The sequence below is a fragment of the Tauraco erythrolophus genome, assembly GCF_009769465.1.
Source record: "Tauraco erythrolophus isolate bTauEry1 chromosome 27 unlocalized genomic scaffold, bTauEry1.pri scaffold_49_arrow_ctg1, whole genome shotgun sequence".
Taxonomy (NCBI): Eukaryota; Metazoa; Chordata; class Aves; order Musophagiformes; family Musophagidae; genus Tauraco; species Tauraco erythrolophus.
The window spans coordinates 477042-502713 of NW_028238560.1; the positions used below are offsets into that span (position 1 = coordinate 477042).

Below are 25672 nucleotides of genomic sequence, written 5' to 3' on the forward strand. Positions count from 1 at the left end.
ACTTTCTCAACAGCCTTAAAGTAATGGAGATTCCTAAGCACATCTGCAGTTTTGCAATGTGTTTGTGATTGCCTTTTGTTACACGAGAGTGGGGGTTTTGCATTCTTGTTTTTTTTTCTGAAATCAGAACAAAATAGTATTTGGCTTTTTGTTGCTGTTGTTTTTCTGATCAATTCATGAGGGAAAAAGGAAGAAGAGGGAGAAACATTTTGGCACAAAGCATGGGGATGGAAACATTCTGTAAAATATTTTAAAGCTATTCAAAGCTAGCCTTCAGCTGATGGGCATTCCATACCCTGTTGGGCAGTGAGGACTGATAAGGAGCTAGGGCTGCCTAGCCTGTGCCTACCCGTGCCCATAAGCCCTGATGTGGCCCATTCAGTGGGTGAGACCCAAGGAAGAGCATCAGTCCTCTTGCTGAGAGAGTATGAGCTTGCCTTGGCTCCCAAAGCATCCCCAGGTCAGGGCTGCATGGATCCCCCTCCACCACTCTGAGGGTCCCCAAAATGTAGCTGAATAGCTGCCCAATGGTTTTGCCCTAGTGCCTGTTGTTCAGGCTCTGTGGCTCTCTTGGGAGGAGAAATGACTGAATAAAAAAAGAAGTTTCATGCTTCACTCTGCAGTTCTCCTGGCTTGAGGAGGTGGGGTCCTCAGGCCTATGTCTTCCCTCCCAGTAGCCCATTCTCACCCCTCCTCTCCTTGCTCCTCTCCTACCCCTCTCCACTTACTCCCTATAAAAGCAGTGAGCGAACAGGTGAAGCAGCCTCATCAAGGGATGGCTAGAGATCCAAAGTCCGCAGCTTCTTGCTAATCTCACTGGGTATAAGCAGCAAACCCAGAGGCAGACCAGATATGTCCCACTGTGTGAAAATACCCAATATTGCAGAATTTATCATGTATTGTTGAGCACTGGTAGTCATTATTAGTAGTTCCCAATGTGTTTGCAGACTCTTCAGATAGAGTACTTGCCAGGGCACTTCCAATAGCACGATAAAGCCACGTTGAAAAATCTGCTTGCTGCAAGGAGCAAATCCTTTTGAAGAAATGACGCAGAGAGTGGATGGAAGAGTGACAGACAGTGAGAGACCCTCTGCTAGCACAGCCCCCTCCCACAGCACCAGGAACAAACCCACTCCTTGGCCCTGCAGCTGGAAAACTCCCAGATCTGAAGCAACATTCTTCCAACTATGGCATCTGGATTGCCCCAGCAATCACCCTGTACCAGCTGCCAGGTCAGTCCTTCCTTGTGCCACAGCCTGCCCATCTGGGCACTGCTGGGAGAACCTTGGTCTCTGCGGGAGTCCTGCCTGGCGCCTGGGCTCTTGGAGAGACCACAGAGCCTCAACAAGTCCCCTGAAAGTGAAAGCATGGCTCAGGATTTTTCCTTCTCAGTTAATATTGTCGTCGATGGTGTCTCTGAAGCCACCAATGAAAGTTTCGAGCTCATCTGAGATAAGCTTTATTCAGCTGGCCCACAGCATCCTCGTTTCCAAATCTTTCCTCCCTACTTTGCCATCAGGCAGAGGAATTTGAAAAGCCTGCAGACTGTACCACGGCATGGTCTTTCCCTGCGCTCCCTGGACAGCAGGCCATGCACCATTTTTCTCATGCTTTTGGTTTATTACCAAGAGTTGAGTTGTTAGGGCAGGCTTGCAGCGAGACATGTGTTGAGGGTCTCGCAAGGCACACAGGAGTAGTACTGGGACCAGCAGCCGAGCAAGGGATCTTGTCACCCCCTCTCAGATTTCCATCGGGTGCTGGAAGTTTTGTAGTTCAGCTGTCTGATGCAGATTGTGATCTGTTAAGCAGTTTTTCCATCTTTCAATTTCAATTTGTACCAGCTCTCTCTGTTCAAAACACTTATCAGGTCATTGCCACTGCACTATCTGAGTATCTCTCCATCCTCCCTGTATTTATTTTCCAGGCACTCCTCGGAGCCGTGCTCGGCTATTGCCTGCATTATTGCAAAACCCCATCCTGGGGCTCACCCAATGTCAGAGGTGAAGCAGGGTGTTTGATCTGGTCTGGCTGTGTCAGGCTTATGCCCTGGGAAACTCCTTTGCCCTGACTGTAAAGACTACAGGGTGCCCAGCAGGCAAAGGAAAGGCAAAATCTCATGTCTCCCCATGCCCCAGGCTGAGATTAAGCCCCTGAGTTTGGCCACGGGGTTCCGCAGGGCTGAGATTGCTCCTGTTTCTCATTCCCCTCCGTTAAAACCCTGACATGGACCCAGCTGCCTTTTTCCTTCTCATGGCATTTCTGTGCTTTGCTGTACGTGCAACCCAGACAACCGGGCAAGGTGCTGGTACCGGGTCCCTGGGCTACGGACTCTGCAAACCATGTGCCCAGCCGGCCAGGTCCTGCCCAGGGTTCAGAAGAAGTCCTTTCTTCACATGACTGTAATTTTGGCCTGGGGTTTCCCAGGCTGGTAATCCGTTTCCTACCCTTGTGACAACTCACTAGGCTGGAGGTTGCCTAGGATGAGAGAAAAAAACATGCAGGCATTGCCAGTGGAAAGGAGACCCAATGTGGTCCAAATTCACTGCAGCTGATGGAGAGTGCCAGTGCATTGCATAGCATCCCCATTGAACATAGCACACCACTGAAAGCTGCAGCAGGGCACTGCTTTGGCTGGGTTCTTGGAAGAGCAGGACATTGGGGTAGGATGTGCCAAAATTCAGTGGTTTGGGTATTCAATAACAGCTCTCTGCTCAAGCATGCAATGTCCAGCAGCATCCTCATGGACTCCAAGTAATCAATGAGCAAGCCACCACCCAGAAAGGAGACATTTCAAGGCATGCTTTGACATTTCAAGGCATGCTTTTACATTTCAAGAGCAGCACTGGGGTCCCAGGAGCTCATGGAGGCCCTGTGAGAGCACCGGCAACAGGTGGGACCCTGCAAAGGACGAGGTCCACCCAGCAGCACCTCAGCCAGCACCAGAGCAACAGGTTGACCTGGTGGCTGGGAACACCAGGGACACTGTGGGGCATGGGACTGACATCTGTTCGAGCTGGTCTTTGGAAACCCAGTGGTTAAACCGTCAGTCAGGGGAACACGGAGAATAAGCCATCCATTACCTCACATTAACATGAAGCACAGCCCTGACAACTCAGTTTCTTTAAGGAACTTGGTTGAGCAACCACAACAAAACCTTCTGGGAATTTCAAATATGCTCTTGTCTGCAGAGGTCCTGGAGCGGTGCTGGCTCTTGCCTAGAGATGCTCTGCCCAGTCCCACACTCCTGCCGTGGAGACCACGGGGTGACCCAATGGAGGACAACACTGCAGAGGTGCAGCTGTGGGGACCCCCTGGTTCAAACCAGCAGGAAACAGCCAGACATCTCCAAACCTCCGAGGCTAGTCTGAGACCCTTCTTTCACTGCGGATAAGGAAATGGGGAAAGACAGAGAGGGGCGAGTACATGAAAAGGGCCTTTTTTGTTCATTTACTCATGTCTCTCCTGGTGTGGGGATGGACTTGCCCAGTTCCCATCTCTGCTGCGAGGGGTGTGTTTTGTTTGAGCACTGGTTGGACAGTTTCTCTGGCAGGGACTGCAGTAACACACATGCTATGAGAAGGCAATCTCCTCTAACAACTCGAGTGCCGCAGGTGTTTTGATTGAGAAGCCCCAAACTCATGTAGGGACATTCCCTGGGCTGGAATCTGTCAAAAAAAAAAAAAAAATCTTCAGGCAGAAATTACACACAAGAATTGGGGGACGATTAATTTTCCACTGGTATGAGGATCTACAAAGGAGTAATTACAGAAAGCAACAATATTCCTGCTTCCTTAGGCCTCCCTTTGAGAGCACAGGGATCTTTAGCAAGCTGCAGCATCTCTGAAAACAAAATGGTTTCTGTCTCCGAAAACAAAGGCAGCTTCCCAGTAACTTGCAGCATTTGATGGAAACTCTTTCCCACCATTCTCATGGGCTCTGAGATACCCACTGTGAGGCAGATGCAACCACAGCTCAGTTTCTCTATTTTCTGTGCGTCCATGTTTGTCTCAGGCAGGCAGGCAGCCCCAGCAGTGAATTCAGCACCCTCGTCTCTCATGGGTGCGTAAACAGCCTCCTCTGCACATGGGCTCTCCCCAACAACGACTGAAATAAAGGTTCTGCCTCTTTGCCCCTGTGCAAGGGAATAGCAGATGCTCCCATGTGTCAGCCTTCATTTTAGGACTGACTCAAATCCAGCTGGAATGTAACCAAGCCTTGTTAGCATTTGCACAGCCGGCCAGCGCCACTGGCAGTGGACTGCCCTGAGCACTCAGCATCATATGGAAGATGTGCACCCCATTACCTGGGGAAACTGAGGCCCGCGGACAAAGTGCCAGGTCAAAGTCCAGCCTCCAAACCCAGAAAACCAGTGACTGTCCCATGACTGAAAAGAAAACAGCAGGTGGACGAGGTCCTCTTCCTGCCCATGAAGTCCCCTTGCACCGTGGTCCACCTCTCGCAGGGCTGGACCCAGAGGTCAACTGTTAGTGTCCGCTGAGTCTCAAGAACTGGTGTCCCTGCTGAGAAGGTGCCACGTCATCCTCTGGGAGCATCTAGCACTTCCATACAGCTACTTTCACCAGCCCTGAGGAAGAGGCACCCCTGGCAGACGGGTGGCTGAGCCACCCAAGCTGCCTTGGCCCCTGGCCAGGCACTTTTTTTTCTGCCACGGCTGTAACTCAGGCAAGTGAAAACAGGGTGACCATGGCGTGGGCTGCAGTGGCTCTGGAGGGCAGGGGAACAGCCTCATGGCCTGGCCCAGCCCTGCTGCAGGTGCCAGGGAGCCCTGTGGGACCCCTGGGTGTATGGGGGAGATACGTAAGGTTGCAGGATTGTGGGTCTGCCCAGCTGGCATGGTTGGAGGGAGCAGGTGCCAGCTGCTGCAAAGGCTCTGTCCCAGGGTGCAGGATATGTGCCAGCCAGTGCAGGGTGCCAGACACGTGCCCGGTGCAGGCTGTCAGGTGCAGGGGTCACTGGGTGCAAAAGGGCACAGGGAGTAATGGGGGTGTGGGCAGTGCTGGGTGCAGAAGGCGCAGGATTCAGGAAGGTGCAAGGGCTGCTGTGTGCAGGTGTGGTGCTGGGTGCAGGGTGCAAAGGTGCTGGGGGCACAGGGGCGCTGGGGCCAGGGGTATTGGTGGTGCAGGGTGCAGTGGGCACTGGGTGCTGAAGTGCTGGGAGCGCTGGAGTGCTGGGTGCAGGGATGGTTTGGGTGCAAGCTGCAAGGGTACTAGGGATGTAGGGTGTGCAGGTGTTTCAGGAGTGCAGGAGGTGTTGGGGCTGCTGGATGGGAAGATTGCAGGGCACAGGGGTCCAGGGTGCATGGTGCAGGGGCCCGGGGTGCAGTGATGCTGGAGTTGCAAAAGTCCTGGGACACTGAGGATGCAGGACTGTAGGGGTGATCAGTGCAGGGGAACTGGGGGTATGAGACACAGGGGTGCTGGGTGCAGTGGGTGCTGGGATGCAGGAGGCATGTATGCCAGCGGCGCAGGTGCGCAGGGTGCCGGGAGTGCTGGATGCAGGGGTGCAGCGTACGGGGGTACTGGTGCTGCAGGGTGCCGGGTGCGGGGGGCGCAGGGCGCCGTGCCTGCTGCGGTGAGTCCTCCCATCCAGGCGGGGGCCGCAGTGGCGGCGGCGGCGGGCAGCGCGCAGGCCCCACCCGGCGCGCGCAGGACGCGGGGCGGCGCGCGGCGGTGCGGCAGGAGGGCGCGCGGCGCGCGGACAATAACGGGGCGGCGCCGGTGGCTCGGCCCGGCTCGGCCTCGCTCGGCTCGGCCCGGACCCGCTCGGCTCGGACCCGCTCGGCTCGGCTCGGCCCGGCCCGGCGCGGCTCGGCACCATGCTGGCGCTCTTCAACAAGCTGCTGGACTGGTTCCGGGCGCTGTTCTGGAAGGAGGAGATGGAGCTGACCCTGGTGGGGCTGCAGTACTCGGGCAAGACCACCTTCGTCAACGTGATCGCGGTGAGCGCCGGCCGCCCCTCCCCCACCCGCCCGCGGGGCAGCGCCCGGCTCGCCCCGAGCGGCCCTGGGGCCCGGCCCTGCGCTGCCGGGGCTCGGCTGTGCGCCCGCCCCGGGCCGTGCCCCTGCGCCGCGCCCCTGCGCCGTGCTGCCGCCGCTGCACCCGGAGCGCACCCCGCCTCGCTGCGGCCAAGTCTTGCACCCCCCGTCGCGCCCATCCTGCACCCCCGTCGTTGCACGCCTGTCTCGCACACCGCTGGTCGCCCCTTGGAATTGCTCCGCCCTGTTGCACGCCAGCCCGAGATGCGGGCGGGTGGCGTGGGGCGGGTCAGGCTGCGGGGCGGTTCAGGCTGCGGGGCGCGGGCCCGGCAGCACCGGCAGAGCACGGGGAGGGTCCCGGCTTTCGCTGCCCGCATCCCCGGTGCCGCGCGCGGCAGCGCAGGGGCCGCAGCCGGAGCAGCCCCGGGCACGGTCCCGGACCCACCTGCCCTTCCCGGCCGGGGCTCCGCCACTGGGGGCTGCAGGTTTCAGGGCAGCGGCCGGTCCCCCGGGTGGCTGCCACCGCCCAGGATGGCGGGTGCGCGGCCCTGGGAGCCGGGGGAGCTGCTGCCCTCGTCCCTTTCGCAGCAGGTGCTGTGTCATGGCCGGGCCCCGTTGCTGCGAGGGGTGTGCAGGTGGGGCCTCGTGGCGGGCTCGTGCTGCCAGGGTGTGTGCTCGGTGGCCAGTGTAGGAGGTTGGTTGCCTTGCGATGGCTGTTCTTCCCTTCGCCAGCACCCACCACCAGCAGCAGCATTTCAGGGGTGCTGCCTCAGCTCCAAAGCAAAGCTAATTACTTCTGCTTGCTCGGGGCACTGGAAGCTGCTGGGCTATCAAAGGTGATCTTACAGCTAATTTAGAGGCTTCATTGCGCTGCAGTGTTGCACTCTGGGAGGGTGTCCCTTGGTGCCAGGTGCTGCAGGGACAATAATGTCCTTCCTGAAGTGCCCAGGGCAGAGGGAGGACACCTTAAAATGCTTTTCACCCCAGAGCCGATGATACTGCTGCTTTCCAGCTGTTCTGCTGGCAGTCACCACTCAGTGCTCAGGTCTCGTGCTGTTTCTCTTAGCAGACCCATGCCAGCCTTGGGGGACACGGAGCTTCCTGGCTCTGGGACAGTGACCATGAGCACCAGTCCTTTTTTGGGTGACTGTGTCCTGCCATTTGCCTGTGTAATGGTCCTTTATTTTGCAGTCCCATGTCGGGGTGGGCAGTGCCACATGTGCGCTAGTCCTGCTCTGGACCTGCCACATGCTGCCAGCCTGTCAGTAGCAACACAGGCATTAAAAGTGGAAAAGTAATTCTCACCTTTTGAAATAACTGGATAAGCTTAAAAGAATGATGGAGCTTTATTCCAAACCTGCTGAGATGTTTTGCCTGCACAGGGCTGGAAATCACTGGGGATGGTCCTCATCCTCTTGCAACAGCTCTTTTGCCAGCCTGGCTCCCCTTTCCCTGCACGTCTCCCCCTCTCTCAACCATGTCTGCAGCAGATGGGGCTCAGTGTGGGCTTCAGTGGGGTTCCTGCTTCTGCAAGTAAATGCTTCACACCTGGCAATTTTGCTGTGCGCCAAGACTCTTTCTGCCTTGTCAGTACTCGTGGTGTAGGGGAAAAGTGATATCCAGGAATTACAGCAGTTCTCGAGGGAATCTCTCCGTGCATGGGCTGAAGCTGGCTTGATGGTCTGCTGGTGCGTGAGGAGCACTGGTGGGGCGTTTAATACCCTTGCAGGGCAGTCAGGCTCAGGGTGCTGAGTGAGGAACTCAGTCTCTGCTGCAGCTTTACCTCTGTCTGTGAAGTTACTTGGAAAGTTCAGATTTTGTGGCAGATGCACACAAAAAAAGAGGCACTGACTTTCAAGAAAACATCCTGTAAATAAGGACTTGTTGGGGACAGCTAAGTAACAACAAGACATACAGAAAATCCCAACTCCACAGGAACTGCATGAGAAGTGTGTGCAAGGAGGGGTGAAAGACTGTAAAAGGCATCTGGCTGAAGCCAGTGGGATTTCAGCTGCATTTTTCCCAGACTGGGGATTACGAGGGTGAGACGTGAGGGTGTTGAGAGCCCCTCAATGGGTGCTGGGGCTCAAAACCTGTCAGTGCAGGACATGTTTAGAAAAAGAGAGTGTCCTACTGCTTTTGATTCAACATCGCGCATCTTCCATCTACGCTAGAGAGCCTTCCAAGGGAGTGGAGCCGCAGAGACTGGCTGCCGGGGTGTTGGACCTGCATGGTGGGAGGGCCTCAGGCAGCATTCTGCGCTTGAGCCCCACTCAGAATGTGATTCGAATCAATGCTGCAAGAGGAAACCATGTCAGCCTCATACATGGCATCAGGTAGGATGATGGATGCTGTGGCAGCTGGCCAGCTCTTCAACAGCGTTTCTGGTGGAGGCACATCCTGACAGCAGCTTGGAGGACTGCAGAGCTTAGTGCCTGCTCCCACCCATCCCTAGGGAGCCACCGTCCCTCTGCTGGCCAACTGCCCCATCTCTGCAGGATGCACTTGAGTGCCTTAGCCTGAGAGGGCAGGTGGCATCTCCAGGTCTTGCAAGGTCTCCAAGGATTGCTGGGGAGATAGAGAAGAGACATGCTGGTGGAGATGCTGAGGGAGAAGCAAGGAGATGTTGTTCTGATGCATTTTCTCCAGTCTGTCTGGCACTCGCCTCTCCCACTAACTCTAGACATGCCCCTTGCTTGAGATCTGGCAGGGCCAGGATGGGATGAAAGGTGGACATGGGTCCTGGTGCTGGGTGATTGTTCTGCCTCCAGATGCAGAGTCTGGGCCTTCGACAGCTGCTTCTGTTGCACCTGAGCTTCCCAGTGCAGAAGGCGGTAGGTATTTTTCAGGAGAGCAGGGAGGTGTTCTCCATGTTTCTGGAGGAGGAGAAGGAGCTGGCTGGGGCATAGTCTTGCCTTGCTGCTGCAAGGTTCGTCAGCGTGAAAACGGACAGTGTTTTTTTTGCAGGACCATCATAGAGTGGTTTGGGTTGAAAGGGACCTTTAAAGGTTGTCTAGTCCGATCTCCCTGCAATGAGCAGGGCCATCTTCAACTAGATCAGGTTGCTCAGAGCCCCATCCAACCTGACCTTGAATGTTTCCAGGGATAGGGCATCTACCACCTCTCTGGACAACCAGTTCCTGTGTTTCACCACCCTCGTCGTAAAAAATTTCTCCTTTGTTTCTAGTCTGAATCTACCCTCTTTTAGTTTAAAACCATGACCCCTTGTCCTATCACTACAGGCCCTACTAAAATATCTGTCCCCATCTTTCTTATGAGCCCCTTCTAAGTATTGTAAGGCTGCGGTAAGGTCTCCCTGAAGCCTTCTTGTCTCCAGGCTAAACCACCCCAACTCTCTCAACCTTTCCCCATAGGAGAGGTAGTTCCATCCCTCTGTTCATTTTGGTGGCCCTCCTCTGAACCCACTTCAACAGGTCCATGTCTTTCCTGTGCTGAGGACTCCACAGATGAGCACAGCACTGCAGGTGGGGTCTCATCAGAGTGGAGCAGAGCAGCAGAATCGCCTCGTTTGACTTACTGGTTGTGCTTCTTTTGATGCAGCTCAGGATATGGGATATGGTTGGCTTTCTGGGCTGCAAGCGCACATTGTTGACTCATGACCAGCTTTTCATCCACCAGTACCCCCAAGTCCTTCTCCATAGGACTGCTCTCAATTCCTTCATCTCTCAGCCTGTATTGATAGTGAGGGTTGTCCTGACCCAGGTGCAGGACATTGCATGTGGCCTTGTTGAACTTCATGAGGTTTACATGAGCCCATTTCTCGAGCTTGTCTTCTGAATGCTTGTCCCCTCTGAATGGCATCTCGTCCCTCAGGCGTGTCAGCTGCACCACTCAGCTTAGTGTCATCTGCAAACTTGCTGAGGGTGCACTTAATGCCACTGTCTATGTCATTGATGAAGATACTAAATAGTACTGATCCCGATATGGACAAATGATGCCTGAGTGTGAGTCGCGTTGTCCAGAGCAGAAATGTAAGCAGGTCTAAAGAGCTTGACCAGAGTCATCCAGGTGGGCAGTGGCACCACGTCCCTCCCGCTTGGCAAGAAACCCCAAGCAAGCCCATCTGATTGCCCTGAAAAGCAGCATGTTTCAGAGCTGTGAGCCGGCTCCCTGAAGTGCTCCAGGATGCGGCGCATGGCTGGATGTGTGCACCAGGAGTGAATGCACCCAGCCCAGCATCCTCAGCACCAGCCCCTGGCTTGCTGCGGTGCTGTTCGATCTAGAAATGCTCCGTGCAGCCCATATGGGTAAAGCCACTTGCCTTGCTCCAAGTGTCTTCCCTGTATGTTGGGGGCAGCAGGGTCTTGCCTGCACTCTGGGTTTTGCTGGAAGAGCAGTAGCTGTGTTGCTGCTCAGCTTGGGATGAGGGTTTGCAGGACCTGCTCTGTGCTGCGGGGGGGCTCTGGGGATGCTGAGAGAGGGACTGAGCCATGTGGAATAGTCTCTCCCTTGCTCAGGCTGCCTTAAAAAGAAACCCCACTGTTGTGGCATGTCTCTGAGCTGTTCCTGCCCCAGCTGGGGCACATGGTGGGGAAACCCAAAGTGCAGCAGGGAAGACGCAGCTTGACATTGCGCAAGGCTTCTGAGATGCTTTTGGGAAAAAACACGGGAAAACAGAGGGATAAGGCAGTAAAAAGGGTTCGTTGCGTGTCAGCAGGTTGCTGGTCAGTACACTTGTCTGGCTGTGCCCTGTGCTGGACCAGCGCAGGCTGTCCTGGCTTACCAAGCTGCATTTCTAACTATTCCCTTGGGTAAGGGTCTCTGTCTTCTGCGTGTGTGTGTGTGTTTGGGGGTTTGAGCACCAGCAACTGGTCTCCAAACCAGGGGTCAGAGGCCACTTGTCCCTGGTGTAGGGGACACCCATGCCTACAGCTCATGGGAGTGTCCCTGCCAGGGCTGTTCCTGGTAGAACTGGGAAGGGCCACTGTCCCACCCTAGGGCTGATGCGCGCCGGCATCATGCTGCACTGAGGTGATAGGTTTTGGGACTGCCATGTCCCTGGCTGGGCTTTCCTGGGGTGCAGGCGTGTGTAGGTGCCAGGGTTGAGCTGGGTCTGCCCGGCCACGCGTGTCCCGTGGCATGGACACTGTCCGCTGGGCAAGAGCACTGGCACAACCTGAAAAACCCAAGCATAGTCCTTGAATTCCCCCTCAGCATAACCTGAGGTCTGCATGTAGCAAAGACCTGAATTAAGGAGTGTTGTAATTAATTATTTTTTTTAATTAGAGAGCGCAAAGGCAGCCCCAGAAGAATGTAAACATCAGTAAGATTGTGAAGTTAGAGCAGCATGAGCCTCGAGCAGCCTGGGTTGGAGATCTCTGGTCTTTCAAAGCAGGGCAGCCTTGGAGATTGATCCAGCTTTGAAGAACCAAGCACTGCCAGGCTGTCAAGAGCTCAGCAGGGGCTTTATTTCTCTGCCTGGTCCTTACAGCAACTGCTGGTCTCTGTTCCAGTGACCCTTGCCTGAGAGGTGCCATATAGATGTATCACCACTTCATTAACTCTTCAGCAATCAGCCTGTACCCCTGTGGCAACGCCAGGTGCTGCTTGAAAAGATGTGGTGGGACTCCATGTCCTTATGCACTTGGCAGAGGTCTGAGGGAGGAGCTGGTGCCCGAGAGCCTGGTGGGAACGGGCAGAGTCAGGCCAGGGGTGAGCTCAAAACTTAGTGCTTGTGCCTGGTGGATCTGATGGTGGATGCTCTCTGCCTTAGAGGAACGAACAACACGTGCATTGGAAGCCGATGGTGGTACAGGCTTGGGGCTGTGGACAGATGGATAAGGAGCAACCTCCTGTATTTTCTCTGGCCTGGTAGCAAAAGTCCACCAGCTACAGCCTCATGAGAGGTTTGTCCTCGTCCCCATCTTTCTCCTGTTTCCATAGCCTGCACTCACTGCTTGGTTCTCCATTTTTCTTGTTCTGTTTTTTTTTCAATGGAAATAACAAATGCAATCCTCATTTCCTCTAGAAGTGGTGAATGTATCAACATTGGTTGTGCTCTGGGCTTCGTTGTGCCTGCGTTTTAATTATTGCCATTGTGCAAATGTTCCCTCCTAGTTAACTCTACTTCTCAGGAGCAGCAGCCTCAACAGGTGGAAGAGTTGGTTTCTATGGGCACTGCTTAAATATTTACTTTGATCTCATCTTTTCAGCCTTGGGGAAAATAAAAGTTTCACTTAAATTGTTTTACTGGTGGCTGCCAGCTCTGCCTGCCTTCTGGCTGCCAGCTCTGCTCTGCCTGCCTGGCGTTCCCCAGTCATAACACACGCGCACGTACGCGCGCACACACAGAGAGACAGATCTCTCAGGTGACCTCAGACCCCACGGTTGCTCTGGCAGTTGTCCTGGACCTCCTGGTCCCTCCAGCAGCCACCTTCTCCTGTGGTCTCGCCCCTGAGGACGCCCACCCTCTGGCTCCATGGCTGTTCCACCTCCAAGCTGCATGCTTACCTGCACTCGTTTCTCTTGCTGCACCAGGGACAAGTGGCCTCTGACCCCGGTTTGGAGCCCAGTTGCTGGTGCTCAGTCCCCCAAATGCACACATGCACGCAGAAGATAAAGGCCCTTACCCAGAGAAATAGTTAGAAATTCAGTTTGGTAAGAAGACAGGACAGACTGTGCTGGTTGAGCACGAGGCACAGCCAGCCAAATATGCTGACCAGCAATCTACTGGCCCCTTTTTATTGCCTTATCCCTCTATTTTCCCTTGTTTGCTCCCATAGACATCCCAGAAGAAGTCTTGTGCAATGCCAGGGTGCTTATCCCCTCATACTTTGGGTTCCCCACCTGCGGTTGTGTCCATGGGTAGAGGAATCTGCTCTGGCTCTCCTACCCTGGCAGTTGCTGGACTGGGTTTTTTTTGGGTTCGTCCACCTGTTCTTGCCTCTCTATGCTCCTTTGTATGTGCGCAGATGAGTTTTTTATCACAGAACTTAATAATTACCTCTACCAGGCTCATCTAAGAGATTCCCCGCAGCTTCCCCTTGATTAAACCCAGCTCAGGAAGGAGAACACAAGACTTTGTCTTCATGAGGTGCCACCCGTGTCCTGGCTGGGCTGCAGACATGTGGCACAGCTACTGGTAGTGCGATGCCCTCAGGGACTGCAAGTGTCCTGCAAGGTGCAAGCACCCCCAGCCCTACTGCTGGCTGCCCCTGCCATGGCTGGGGCATCATGGCTGGTTTGGGACACTGTACTCGGGGGAGGGAGGGATGGGAAGGGAGAAGATCCAGCTGAGAGCAGGGCAATGGCTAGAGGTCTCCAAGAATCCAGAGCAATGATTGAAGAGAGGACAACCTGAGCATTGTAGTTGGGCGAAGCTGCTCCAGCACTGGGTTTGTATGAGCTGGAGTTTGTATGACTGTGGGCAGGAGGCAGATGGATGCTGGCAGTGACAGAGCAGGGGCATGGAGATGTTATGGGTTGGGGATGGCTTAAACACTGTCTTCAAGGTTCCATTGCTGGGGCCATCCATCGGGCTGGGTAGCCAGAACCAAGGATGCAAGTACCATGTTGCCAGCTCGCATGGGTCCATTATGTTGGGAGACCTGCACTGAATAGCAGGGAGGCTGCTTCTGTTTCCTTCGTGAGGGAGATGTTAAGGGCAGGGCTGCTAAGCTGCAGCTTTTGCCTTGTCCCAAATGATCTGAAGTCCTCCAAAGGCGTTGCCTGCTGCCCCCGCGTCGCAGGTTTGGCTTGGGATGTGTGGTGCAGAACAGCTCTGCTTTGGACCTGACCTGCATCGTTCCCCGAGCTTGCAGGACCAGACCTTCTCGGTGCCTTGGTTGGATTCAGAGGCTTTTGGTTTTTTCCAGAGTTTCTGTAACAAACTCTGTGTTGCCATCAAGTAGTGCTGATGCTGGTGGTGCTGTGCACATGTAGCACCCCAAAGCCTGGGCCAGCAGCAAGCGATCACTCTAGAGCCAGCAGCACTTTGTGGGGTCACCACTTCTGTGCCTCCATCCAGATGCTCCGTCATTACAGACACATCCTGAACAAGAGCAACCATATTAGTAGGCAGTTGCAGGGTCCATCTGGGCAGAGGTGGGGGCAGACATGGCAGCAGCTCTTGTGCAGGGATGCCTCCTCCACCTCGGAGTCCAGAGCTGTGCTGCACATCCCTGGGGAGCTGCTGGGATCATCTCATACGTGTCTGTGTGTCTCTGCCTCAAACGGGGTGTTGGGTCGGTGCAGCTGTCCAGGGTGTTTCGGGATGTGGTACTGTGCTGAAGAAGCAAAAGCAGCCCAAGGACTTTCCCTTTCATCTGAGAAACTTAATTTTTATGAAAGAAACTGAGCTTCAGTGATACCATGCTCTAAAGAAAACAAAAAAAAAGCCATTAGCTGCATCGCAGTCAGCGGGATGGATCTGTCCTGGAGGGCATCATCTTGCCAGGCTCTTGTGGGCTTCCTGGCAGTGACGGTCACACTGGCATCACCTGGGCTGCAGGGTCAGCTAGTGTATGGCCTGGCTGCTGTCCACAGGCTTGTTCCCAGGTCCCATTCGTGTTCTTGAGAGACAGGCTGCCCTGGAGATAGGGCCCGTGGGGCCAGGGAGAGCGGCACAGCCTGTTTCAGCTGTGGTAGCATCACCAGGAGCGCAGTGCGGGTTTTCCACCGTGCTGAAAGCCTGCGATGTGGAATTTCTAGGTTGAGGGGTGCTGCAGAGCCAGACCGTGTATGTTAATTGCAGGTGTTGGTGGTGAGACCATCTGCTTTGAGGTAGAGGGAGACTGGGTTGCCCATCCCTGTCCTGCAGCACTGTTTGCCAGCTCGAACTGCTGGTCTGCCCACGGTGGTGCGGTCTGGCTGACACGGGCCCCTTCAGCGCGATCCCTCTGCACAGAGGTCTTGAAAGTAAAGGATGCTGAGGATTTGGGGCAAAAGTTGGGATTGTCTCATTCTTGGGTCCATGTAGCTCTTCCTGCAGCTGCCTGCCTGGCTCCAGGTGGCAGCTCACCTTCCCAGTTCTCTAGGTTCCGTGGGAGGGCTGTGCTGCGCTCAGGGACAGCCCTGTCACCTGGTGCCTTCTGCAGGAGCATGTGAGGCTCTGTACCGTAGGTTCCCTGTGACGCTCGGAGCCCCAGAGTGCTGAGAGACCTGCCGTCGAAGGAAATGTTTTAAAGGCTTGGCTCGAATTTGTCTTTTTCGCATCTGAATGGAGTACTCGGAGTCAAGCGTCCGTCTGCGGGTCTGCCACAGCTCCACGTGGTGATGCAAGATGTGCTGGGGGGCCGGAGCAAGCCTGTGCAGCAGGGCTGGTCTTGCACGGTTTCAGAGAAAAGCTCCTGGAAGAGCAGTGGCTTTGCAAGCGAAGCGCCCGGCTGCCAGGCGCTCCCACCCTGTGCTGTGCACAAAGGCAGTCGGGGAGGCTGGACAGGGAGGTCACAGGTGAGAAATTAAACCCCCTGTGTTCCTCCCCAGGTTGGAGCTTGGACAGGGTTTGGCAAGGACTCAGCACTGTGACACGGGTGGGGGGCACCTGCAGGAGTGCGAGTCTGGGCGATTTTGGGGATGGTCCAGGTGCTGGTGGGAGCCATCCAACCAAGGGCACTTTGGGCATCTGCCTCTGCCATATGGAGGACCATGTTCTGGTGGAGCCATGACTTTAGATGACCAGGGGCTGGGATTTCAGCACTGCCATCTCCAGTCTCCAGGGAATGACTTGCTTGTGAGCACCTGGAGATACGGGGCTCCAAAACAACCAGCAGCAATTTATCAAGAGCAGGTCACATCCAAGTGGTGTCATCCTGTGCTAGGACAGGGTGACAGCTGCCTGGCCACCCCAGCTCTGCATGCTGCTCACCAGAGCTGGTGGATGCGATGTGGAGGCTGAGGGGATTTCTTTGTGCGTGCCAGCAAGCCGAGGTGCCGGGTGCTGGCCAAGCAGGGGACAGTGGCTGAAGTGGCAGGTGATGTGGCGTCCACATGCATGTGGCAGAGGATGGAGCTCAGAGTGAACTGAGGACACTGCTCACCCCTGCAAAAGCTGAATACTGGCCGCCTCTCCCAGTAGCTCAACTGGAAAGTGATGGGGCTGGGCAGAAAGGTCCTTTGTCTTCCAGCCAGGACACTGAGGCAGGGTGGTTTGGTCAGGGTGCTGAGGGGACCCTGGCAAAGCAGCAACGAACTAGAGTCTGCAAAGACCTGATCCACCTGTTGTAGCCACAAAATTCATCTTGCCTGCAAGGATTTTCCATGCCTCCTGGAGGAATCCCATTCCCAAGCAATGGGCATGATCTGCAGGACCAGTGTGGATGCTGTGTCTGTTGCATAATCAAAATTTGGGGGAAGGATGTGTCCAGCAAAGCTTTTGCATGCCTGCAGCTGGGCTGGTGTCCACTCTCCCTGGCTGGACCCTGCAGGTAGTTGGAGACATGATGGAGGCATCAGCATCTAGGACAGTCAGAGAGGGGACATCATGTTTCCACTGTTCAAAGTCGCTTTCAGAGAGCAGCCAGTGCAGAAGGAGCTGAGCACATTGCAGCGCATTGAAGACATTGCCGTGGGTGCCAGGACAGCAGGGACCACATGCAAGACATCCCGGAGCACAACATGTTGCATTCCCAGCCCAGCCTTTCTTGAACAGCACTGATGGTTTTGTGTTGGCCCCTTGGCTGTGGGCAGCCTGGAGGCAGGCACAGTGGCGGGGGAAGGATTTGGAGCAGGGAGCAAGGCTGTGTGCTTTGCTTATGGAGACATGCTCGCTCCCGTCTCTCGTTGGGGAAAGCAGAGGTGACTCCTGACTCCTGCAGCCCATCCCTTCCTGGGATCAGAAGCACTAACATCACACATGAACCATGTCTGAGGTGGCTTTTGCACAGCTAGCAGTTCCCATGATGTGGTCCAGGATCCCTGATGGAGGTGCCTGCAGCTTCCGAGAGCTCTTCAGCAATTGCTATCCATGTCTTCCAATTAAAGCCTTATACTTCCTTAAAACCTGGTCCATAAAGCCAAATTGTGTGTTGAACCTCAGTCTGCAGGAGACTTCCCCTATGTCAGCCTGTGGTAGAGGGATTCCTGCCTGCTTCCCATCCTCTCCCCCATGTCCTTGCTCGCCAGTCCTCAGCATGGTTTCTGGGTGTACCGTGGCTCAGAGACTCCTTGGCTGCTGAGCTTTGCTGATGAACACAAAAGGGAAATGAAAAAGGGAAGCGGCATGTATTGCAGAACCACTGGGAGGTCAGGAAAACCCTGAGGACTCACTGACATGGTGGGTCTGGAGGAGCCATTGGCTCAACCAGGCACAAAGTTCTGCTCATCTGCTCAAATTGCCTTTGCTTTTTGAGGTTTGTGTTAACTGAAAGAAAACCCAGAAAAGTCCTAGAGAAACAGATTTTATGCCAGTAAAGAGCTACTGGGGTGAGTTCGGCCGTGGTGAGTGGTTCCTGCAGGTGTTTGGCATTGATGGCCAAAAGCCCCAGTACTGTGTTATCCTGGTTGTAAAACCCTCTTCCCCATTGGCTTCCCCGGCATCCCCCAGCAGGGCCTTCCACAAGGATGCATTTAAAAAGCAAAGAAATAAACCTGTTTTGAGTCCCAGTGAGGCTGCCTGCTGGGCAGGAGGCAGCAAGAGGCAGAGGGTGAAGGGCTGTGGCCGCTCCTGCCTCAGGGATGCTGCTGGGGCCACTGGGTGCATCCCTCTGCACTGCTCAGCCCAGGATCATCTCGCAGCGTTGGGATCTGAGCAGCAAACTGGAAGATGGAGTGAGCTTTAACAGACCAGTGCTGTCCTTTCCCTCCAGCACAGTGCCGGGCACGTGGGCTGGCAAGCCAGCATGTCTCCGCGGCAGCAGAGGAAATTGTTCCTGCTCACTGCTCTGACAAGACTAACCTAGTTTCTCAGCGGCACTGGGATGCTGCAAATTTGCAGTGGTTTCATGCGATTTCATGCTTCTCCTGCCTGATGCAGCTCGGAGCTGTGCTGCTGGATGACATGTGGTGGCAGCTCGTGGGGAAGGGGTGAGGGACCCTTTGCATCCCCCCACATCACCAACATGTGCACTAGCTCTCATGCACGGGCAGGGTGCAGGGGCTGGAGGAGCCGCGCAGGCAGGCAGCAGGCTTGCAGGAAAGCAGAAGTCAGTTTGGTTTGGGCTGCACCGTAAGTGATCCAAGGCAGGAAATACGCTGGGGCCCCCAGACTCAAGGCCGAGAAGGAGCCAGTGCAGGAGGCAGCTGTCCTGGGTGGGGAGCCCGGTGGCCTGCCCGGGCCCTCGGGGCTGCCGGCAGGGTTTGCAGGGGGGGTGCAGGTCTGTATGGCGAGCCTCGGGTCCCTGCAGCGAGCACAGGCCTCTGCCTCCTCCTGCGAAGAGCTCGAGAATCTCACTGCGAAAGGGCTGAGTTGGGTAAGATGACAGCATGGCTGGGGCTGGAGGCTACACCAGGGCTCCCTGTACCCTGTGCAGCAGCATCTCCCTACTGCAGGCATTTTATCTCCTTGGCTCTCATTTTGCTGCTGGTATGGACCCGCTGCAGGGCTGGCAGAGCCTCTGGGGTCATGCCCAGGCAGGCTGTCAGCCTCGTGCCCTGCTCGGGGCAGGCTGAGGCACTTCAGTGCCTCCTAACGCCATTCAACCTTGTTCCTTGCAGTCAGGACAATTCAACGAGGACATGATCCCGACGGTGGGCTTTAACATGAGGAAGATCACCAAGGGGAATGTTACCATAAAGGTAAGGTGCAGATGATATTGCCATTGTGGGCTCTTGGGATGAAAGATGGGGTGAAAGGAGATTGGTAGGACTTCTGTTGGATGCTGAAAGATGCCAGCAGCCCCAGCTGCAGTTGGGAAGATCTGCTCTGCCAGGTTTCTGCAGGTACCCACCAGAGGTGGTGGGAGGGATGTAGGAGATCCAGACCTCTGCAGTAAGAGACAGCCCGGGCTGCAAAGGTGGAGGTTTTCTTATACCTTTGGCTTGCTGATGGGGACTCATGTATGTGGTCACCTTGCTGAGGGTGGGAGCGCTGGAAAAAACGTCATGGCTTGCGGTAGTCGTCTCTGCCTTGAGAGCAAAGGGAGAGGAGGTTTTTGCGCCTTATGGAACTTTCAAGGGCCCTGGGTTGGACTGGAAGATAATGGACTGGGATGGGCTTCAAAAACTGGTTGAGGATCTCTGCCTGCTGCAGAAATGTTTCTGAGAGCATGCTGAGTGTTTTGAAATGGCAAATGCATCAGTGAAAGGTGAGGAGGGGCAGTGGACATGGGGATGAGCCCCCCAGCTTGGGCCAGGGCATCTCTCTGTGCCCGCAGAGGCACGTGGCAGGAGGTGCTCAACACCCTCCAGCTGCCCTTCCTGAGGTGTCTGCTTTATCAAGTCAGGAGCCACCTCATTAGGTTTGAGATGAAGAGGAGGGGATGGAGGTGGGTTTGGTGCATGCTGGGTGCTCTGGCCGGGTGGCCGCCTGGGGAAGGGTCATGAGCAAGACAGTGGGGTAACGCCACCTTCTCCGTGTTGCAGCTCTGGGACATTGGTGGCCAGCCGCGGTTTCGCAGCATGTGGGAGCGGTACTGCCGTGGAGTGAGTGCCATCGTGTGAGTATCCCTGGGAGTTGAGAGCCCTGTCGCCCACGTGCGGATGCTGAGCCCCGCCAGCAGCTGGGGACACAGTCCCATCGCCCCGCGCAGGGGTGCTGAGCAGCGCTGAGCTGGAGTAGCTGCTGTGCCATCGCTGCTGGAGCCGGACACCCATGTTGGGAGTTGAGATGCTTCTGCCTGAGACTGGTGCCCCCACGGGCTTTGAGGACAGGGCAGTGAGATCCACGCCAGCCATGGCACACCCTTCCAGCATCGCTCCGCCCGGCTCTGTTCCTCAGATCTTGCTGTTCCTGGCTCCCGTGCTTCCCTGCACTGCCTGTTCATCATGGGGGCTGAACAAAGGCCATTGGTGTGGCTCAGCCCTTTCCAAGAGCCTGGTTTTAGGGGCGGCTGCCAGCAGCATGTTTCCAGGTTGTGGTGTTTTATGCGCTGCTGGATGAATCTTGTGCTGAGAGAAGGAGTCTCCCTGCAACGCCTGCTGCTGGCTGTCAGCAAGTCTCTGGGCATCCCTGCGTGTCCCCTGCTTGCAAACCTTGCAGTAGGCGCAGTCCCAGGGAGTGCGGGCTGGGGATGAGCCTGGCAAGCTGCTGATGGGAAGCAGGCTGCCTGCTCCTAAGGATGAGAATTTGCCTTGTAGGCAAGACCACGTTGGTGTCACCTAAACCCAATTAGAAAATCAGAGCTATGTCATCTTCACCGACTGACAATGCCCTGAGATTTTGGAGGGATGGGTTTCTGTCCTGCCCTTCCCAAGTGTAGGTCTGGCAGTGAGGAGGAGTGAGGGACCACTGGTCCTGCTTGTCAGGACTGCAGTGTCTGGTCCTGTCCTTGCTGATTGTCACCGTGTTGGGACATGTTCTTGACACTTTTTATTACAGTGAGCTTTGCTGGCAGTGACAAAATGCTGGTTTTTTTCCCCTCCTTTTTTTTCCAAGGTGCCTCTCTAGTCGAGGGGAAACAAAGGACCTGTGGCCATCCAGGTCACACTTCAGTCTGCCTTCCTTGCCTCGAGCTGCATTGCATCCTTTTTCTCTTGCCTTCAGCCCTCTCACCCTGCCCGGCATGCCGAGGGCTTGTGGCAGTGCTTTTCCCTCTCCCTCTCATTACAGCCATACACGTTTTCCTGTGTTCAGCACTTCAGTATCTAAAGGCTCTTTTTTTAAATAAATCCCACAAGGCCTGATGAAGATTGATGGTGTTTTTCTCTTTTTCTCTCCCAGCTTCTTGATCTTGAAGATAAAGGCTGCTTTGATCAGTTCCTCTCCCCAGTTTTAGCTCTATTTGTCCTTTGCAGGACAGGTGTCTGCCTGTGAGAGCTAAATCCTTCCCTAAATCTCCCTCGTCTGCTCCGAGCAAGCGTCACGGACTGCTGCCTTCGTATGCCCTTTGCTCTGTGCCCCATGCCCAGGATTGTTCCCATAGAGAAGATGAGTGGGTCCTTCCCCCTGCCAGGATCTCGACTTGATGTCTTCTCCATCGTCAGCTCCTCTTGTCTTCTCCACTTGTCCTCTATTCTGGGTGTCTCCATAAGGAGTTGCCATGTGCAGATAAGCTTTGCTTGGGGAGATCATGTGTTTTGCAGCTGCTTCTGCCCAGGCAGTGCCTGAGCTCCCCTTGCTGTCAACGGGGTGGTCCCCTGCAGGGACGGGGACAGGAGGGTTCCCCACTCCCCTGGATGACATGAGAAGCTCTCAGCCTCACAGCCTTCCTTGGGAAGAGGGGTCCTGGGGGAAGGACCCATAATCCATCACCTCCACGCACTGGCCTGGGAGCCGGTGGAATCAATGTAGCGGTTGAGTGAGCAGGTTTGGTGGTGGCACAAACCTCAAAACAGCACCGAGGTGCGGGGACCTCAGTGCCTGTGCTCAGGGGTGTCCCTTCCCTTGCAGGTACATGGTGGATGCTGCCGACCAGGAGAAGATAGAGGCCTCCAAGAACGAACTGCACAACCTGCTTGACAAGCCGCAGCTCCAGGGCATCCCGGTGAGCTGTTGCCTGGATAGGTTCCATGCAGCTGCTCATGGTTCCCAGGCCGGCAGCTGCCAGGGTTTGCAGCGAGGGGCTTGTGTCTTGCAGAACAGATTAAGAGGGCAGATCCCCTTCCTTGGGGGAGTCCCCTTCCCCACTGCACTCCTGCGGGAGCTGGGGAAGTGATGCTTCCTAGCCCAGGACCAGGCCAACCAGTAGGGAAGGGAGCTTTAAAAGAGACCAAAAAAAAAAAAACCCGAAATGTGAGATCTATCCTCTCGCATGAATTTGCACCTTATTTATGATGGGGCATTAAGGTCTCATCTCCTAGGAGAGTGTGTGACATTGCAGGAGGTGGGCTGCAAGCAGCAGGTGCGGTGGCGACCTGGAGCACGCTGTGTGTGCTGGGGCGGGGTGCTTACAGAGCATCCAAATTGGCATCCTTTGAAAGGAGCTAATTGAGGATCTTGCCACAGATCCCAAACATTCGCTGCCAAGTAAATTAATCTCCCAACATAACGCGCTGCATGTGCAGCCCTTCTGAGTGCTCTTTTTTGAGAACAAGTCTCCAAATTTAAGTTGGGGGATGCTGCGTTACCACGTTGCCGCAGAGGCCCTGGCTAACCCTGGGAAGGCGGCTGCAGCCTCCACACTCGCCTTGTCAGCTGACAGTCGCCCGGCGTGCTCCAGAGGGACCCAGTGAGTCCTGCCGGGTGATTATTTTCCCTGCATAGTCTGAAGATGCCTTTGTGGATGTGAAAAGACTTGAAGTAAGGAGAGATCAGTGGATGGTGGAAACAGCTGTGTTCTTTTGGGCTGGCTGCCTGCGAAGAGCAGGTTCTGCACTGCATCCACATCTCGCTCCTTCCCGATATGCCCGCTTTAGTCCTTTCACTTGAGATTTTGCTCAAAGACAGCAGGAGGCTCCTGGGATGAGGTCTTGAATGTCACAAGAGGTGCTGTTGCCCTTCAGGGAGGATGTGCTGTGGGGCCCGCCTCTCACTGGGACTAGAGAGTACATGGGAGATGCTGTGTACGGGCTAATTAAGGCTGTTAATTAAGGTGCTCTGCCTTCACATTGCCTGCTGAAGGGGTTTTCTCCCTCTGGGCACACCCTGGTGAAGTGGCCGGGGATGTCTTGCATCTCAAGCAGGGCCCGTGTCTGGGTGGCGGAAGCAGGTTCCTGCCTGGTCTGGTGGCCAAGAGCTTCAGGTGTCCCCTCTCCCCTGCTGCAGGTCCTCGTCCTGGGGAACAAGCGAGACCTGCCCGGTGCCTTGGATGAGAAGGAGCTCATTGAGAAGATGTAAGTGTGCTGGTGGCCCAGGCAACCACTGTGGGGCTGTGACACGGTGTGACCTCCTCCCTCTTCCTGCCTTGTCCACACTGGCACAGTCACCCTGCCGTGTGCTGGCGGTGCTCCTTCCCTAGCCGGGATGGTATCGCAGTGCGTGGGGTGGGCTGGCAGAGACAGGTGGTGGCTGGGGACATCCCGAGGCAGCGGCCGTCGGAAGTGACATTTCTGTGCTTGTGGGGACAGGGAGGAGCTGGGAGTGACGGCCGTCGGTGCCAGGGCCAGGTCCTGCATGCCACACGGTGGCGTTGGGGCACGGCACGGCGCAGTGGAGCTGGGCTCCCGCATGTGTGCTGCGCCCATCACCCTGTCGTGGCTCTACCCCGCTGCCCAGTGCGGGCACTGCACCCCCGAGAGCAGGCAGACCTCGATGGTGGGAGGTTGCATCCTGCGCTGGTGTGTGACACCATCCACACACCTCTCCCGTATTTCACCACCCTTTGCCGTGCCAACATGTGGCCTCGCAGCCGGCGCTGCCTCCTGCCCACCTCTACCCCTCCGTGGTGGCCAGGGGCCACAGCATCTCTGCCCCTGCAGCCACCTCTCGGAGATCTCCCTCATCCTGCAGGCACCTGCCAGCTCACATGCCGTTCCCGAGCCCTCTCTGCCCCGTCTCACCGCAGGGCTGTGCAGCCGGGGTTTAGGGAGGGAAGCTGTGTGATTTCGTGGCCGGGCTCTCTGTGGGGTTGAGTCCCTCCTGCCACTTCCATAGGCCCTGCAGACCGCGCCTGGCCACCCACCGTGGGCATAGTGCGCACGGATCCTTGCCCACCCCCGTGCAGGTTTCTTGGAGCCTGGGGAGACGTTGCTCCTGCAAAACGTCCCCCTTCTTGGAGTTGGGGTCCAAAGGGACCTTTCAAAAGGCTGCCTGGAGGCGTCTCCCATCACTGCCAATGCGCAGCCCCGGGGGTCTGCAGCCAGAGCTCGCTTCTCTTCTGCAGGAACCTCTCTGCCATCCAAGACCGAGAGATTTGTTGCTATTCTATCTCCTGCAAAGAAAAGGACAACATCGGTGAGCACGGGTGGCTGTGGTGCGGGGTGAGGGGGTGGCGGGGGGGCAGCCCATGACCAGGCTATTTCCCCAAGTCCTGGAGGGTGTGACAGCCAGAGGGAGAGGCTGTAGGTGTCCCCTTGCCTTTGCAGACATTACCCTACAGTGGCTTATCCAGCACTCGAAGTCTAGGAGAAGCTGAGATCCCGTGGACCGCAGATCAGATTGGGAAGATGCCATTGTACAAGCCCGTGCCCCTTCTCTCTCCTGCTCTGTCCCTCCAGCTCTCTCTCTAGATGGGTATTTTTAGGGGACCCCAGACTCCGCTCGCATTGGGTGGAGCCCTTGTTTTTATTGTAAAGAAAATGTCCGACTCTGCCCTCCTCACCTCTCTCTGTCTCTTCCTCCCGTTTTGGCACTGTTCTGTTGTTGTCTGCGTATACAGTATATATATATATGTATATATATTTTAATTTTTTAATTTAAGCGATAGCACTGTTACTAAACTGGGCCCTGTGAGCAGTAGAAAGGCTGTGGACTCCCCGAGGGCAGCAGAGGGACTGAGAGGATGATGAGGGTGGTGGCAGAAGACAGCTCCTTGGGGATGGGGCTGTGCCAGTCTGCAGGCAGGTCTCTGGAGCTCCCTCATCCTTTTCCTGGTGTCCTGCCTGTACCTCTGGGTAGGGACCATCCCAGGTGCCCTGGGCGCACACACCGCCTTGCCCTGCCCCAGGCTTCGCCCCCGCAGGCGGAGTGTGGGAGGAGCTGCTTGCCCTTCCAGGAGGACAGCGCTCACTCGTGATCCACTGCCAGCAGCCTCCCCCGCATCACCCCTGGCTGCTGTGCCACTGCCCCAGCCCCTCCTTGCTTCCCTGGGCCACCCGTCCCCCTGCCCCACATCCTCCCCGGTGCCCACGCTAGGGCCAAATCCTGCCCTGCTGCCCGGTCCTGCTGCTGCGCTGCACCAAGGTGGCAGTTGGAGGGGCTGGTGCCAGCGCAGCGGGGCTGCCCGTGGGGAGCGGGAGGCTGCCCCACGCAGCCTTCCGTGGCAGCTGTGCTGGCTCCCCGCCTGCCAAAAGGCATCACCCGCGCCCAGCTAGGGGCTACTCGCCCTGCCCTGGCCAAGGGCATCGTGCAGGGATGCTGGAGAAGGGGGACACGTGCAGGGCCATGAGAGCCCCTGTGGACCTGCAGTGTGGCCTGCCAGAGTCAAGGGGGTGCTCCCACGTGTGGCCCGCTCCCCGTGCCCTGCTCCAAGGAGGTGCTCCCGGATGTGTCCCACTCCCCATGCCCTGCTCCGTGTGCCCTGCTTCAAGGGGGTGCTCCAGGACATGCCCCGCTCCCCGTGCCTGGCTCCCCACACCAGCCCCCAGCTCTGGTGCCCTGGCTGTGGGGGCAGGGGGCAGCGAGGCCGGGGGGGTCACGGTTGGGTCCTGTGTGCAGGTGGGAAGAGGGCGAGAGGAAATTTTAGGGAGGTCAGGAAGACTTTGCCCATTTGTGTCGTGATGAGTTGCCGGGTCTCTGCAGGTGCAGCCCTGGGGGCCTGGCCAGGTGGGGGGGGGCCTTAGCTGGACTAGAGGGGACGTGCTGGCATCGAGAGGGTGGGTGCGGAGTGGAGTTGAGTTGGTGGCACAGCGGGGAAGCAGCTGCCTGTCCCCAGCTGAGGGCTCGGGGAGAGGGTGGTGGGTGGCCCAGGGGCAGGGGGCTGTGGGCCTGTGTCATTCCCCCTTCCCCTGCTCGGGTCCAGGGTGGTGAGGCCGGAGGTTTCTCTTCTGTTCTCGTTTTTGCAGAATTGCACAAAGAGAGGTTTC

General features: G+C 56.3%; 1 protein-coding gene across 1 annotated transcript; it reads left to right on the forward strand.

Moving 5' to 3' along the window:
* Nucleotides 1-5833: 5833 nt before the first annotated feature.
* Nucleotides 5834-24615, forward strand: ARL8A (ARF like GTPase 8A). Its single transcript, XM_086630322.1, has 7 exons — nt 5834-5959; nt 18608-18688; nt 19475-19548; nt 21441-21534; nt 22755-22822; nt 23812-23882; nt 24014-24615. The coding sequence occupies exons 1-7, from the start codon at nt 5837-5839 to the stop codon at nt 24061-24063; spliced, it is 561 nt and encodes a 186-aa protein (XP_086486448.1). The 5' UTR covers nt 5834-5836; the 3' UTR covers nt 24064-24615.
* The last annotated feature ends 1057 nt before the right edge of the window (nt 24616-25672 follow it).

Coding starts and splice junctions, on each gene's coding strand:
- ARL8A (XM_086630322.1), top strand. CDS start 5,837: ATGCTGGCGCTCTTCAACAAGCTGCTGGACTGGTTCCGGGCGCTGTTC. Junction 19,549..21,440: donor CGTGGAGTGAGTGCCATCGT/GTGAGTATCCCT, acceptor CTTCCCTTGCAG/GTACATGGTGGATGCTGCCG. Junction 22,823..23,811: donor AAGGAGCTCATTGAGAAGAT/GTAAGTGTGCTG, acceptor TCTCTTCTGCAG/GAACCTCTCTGCCATCCAAG.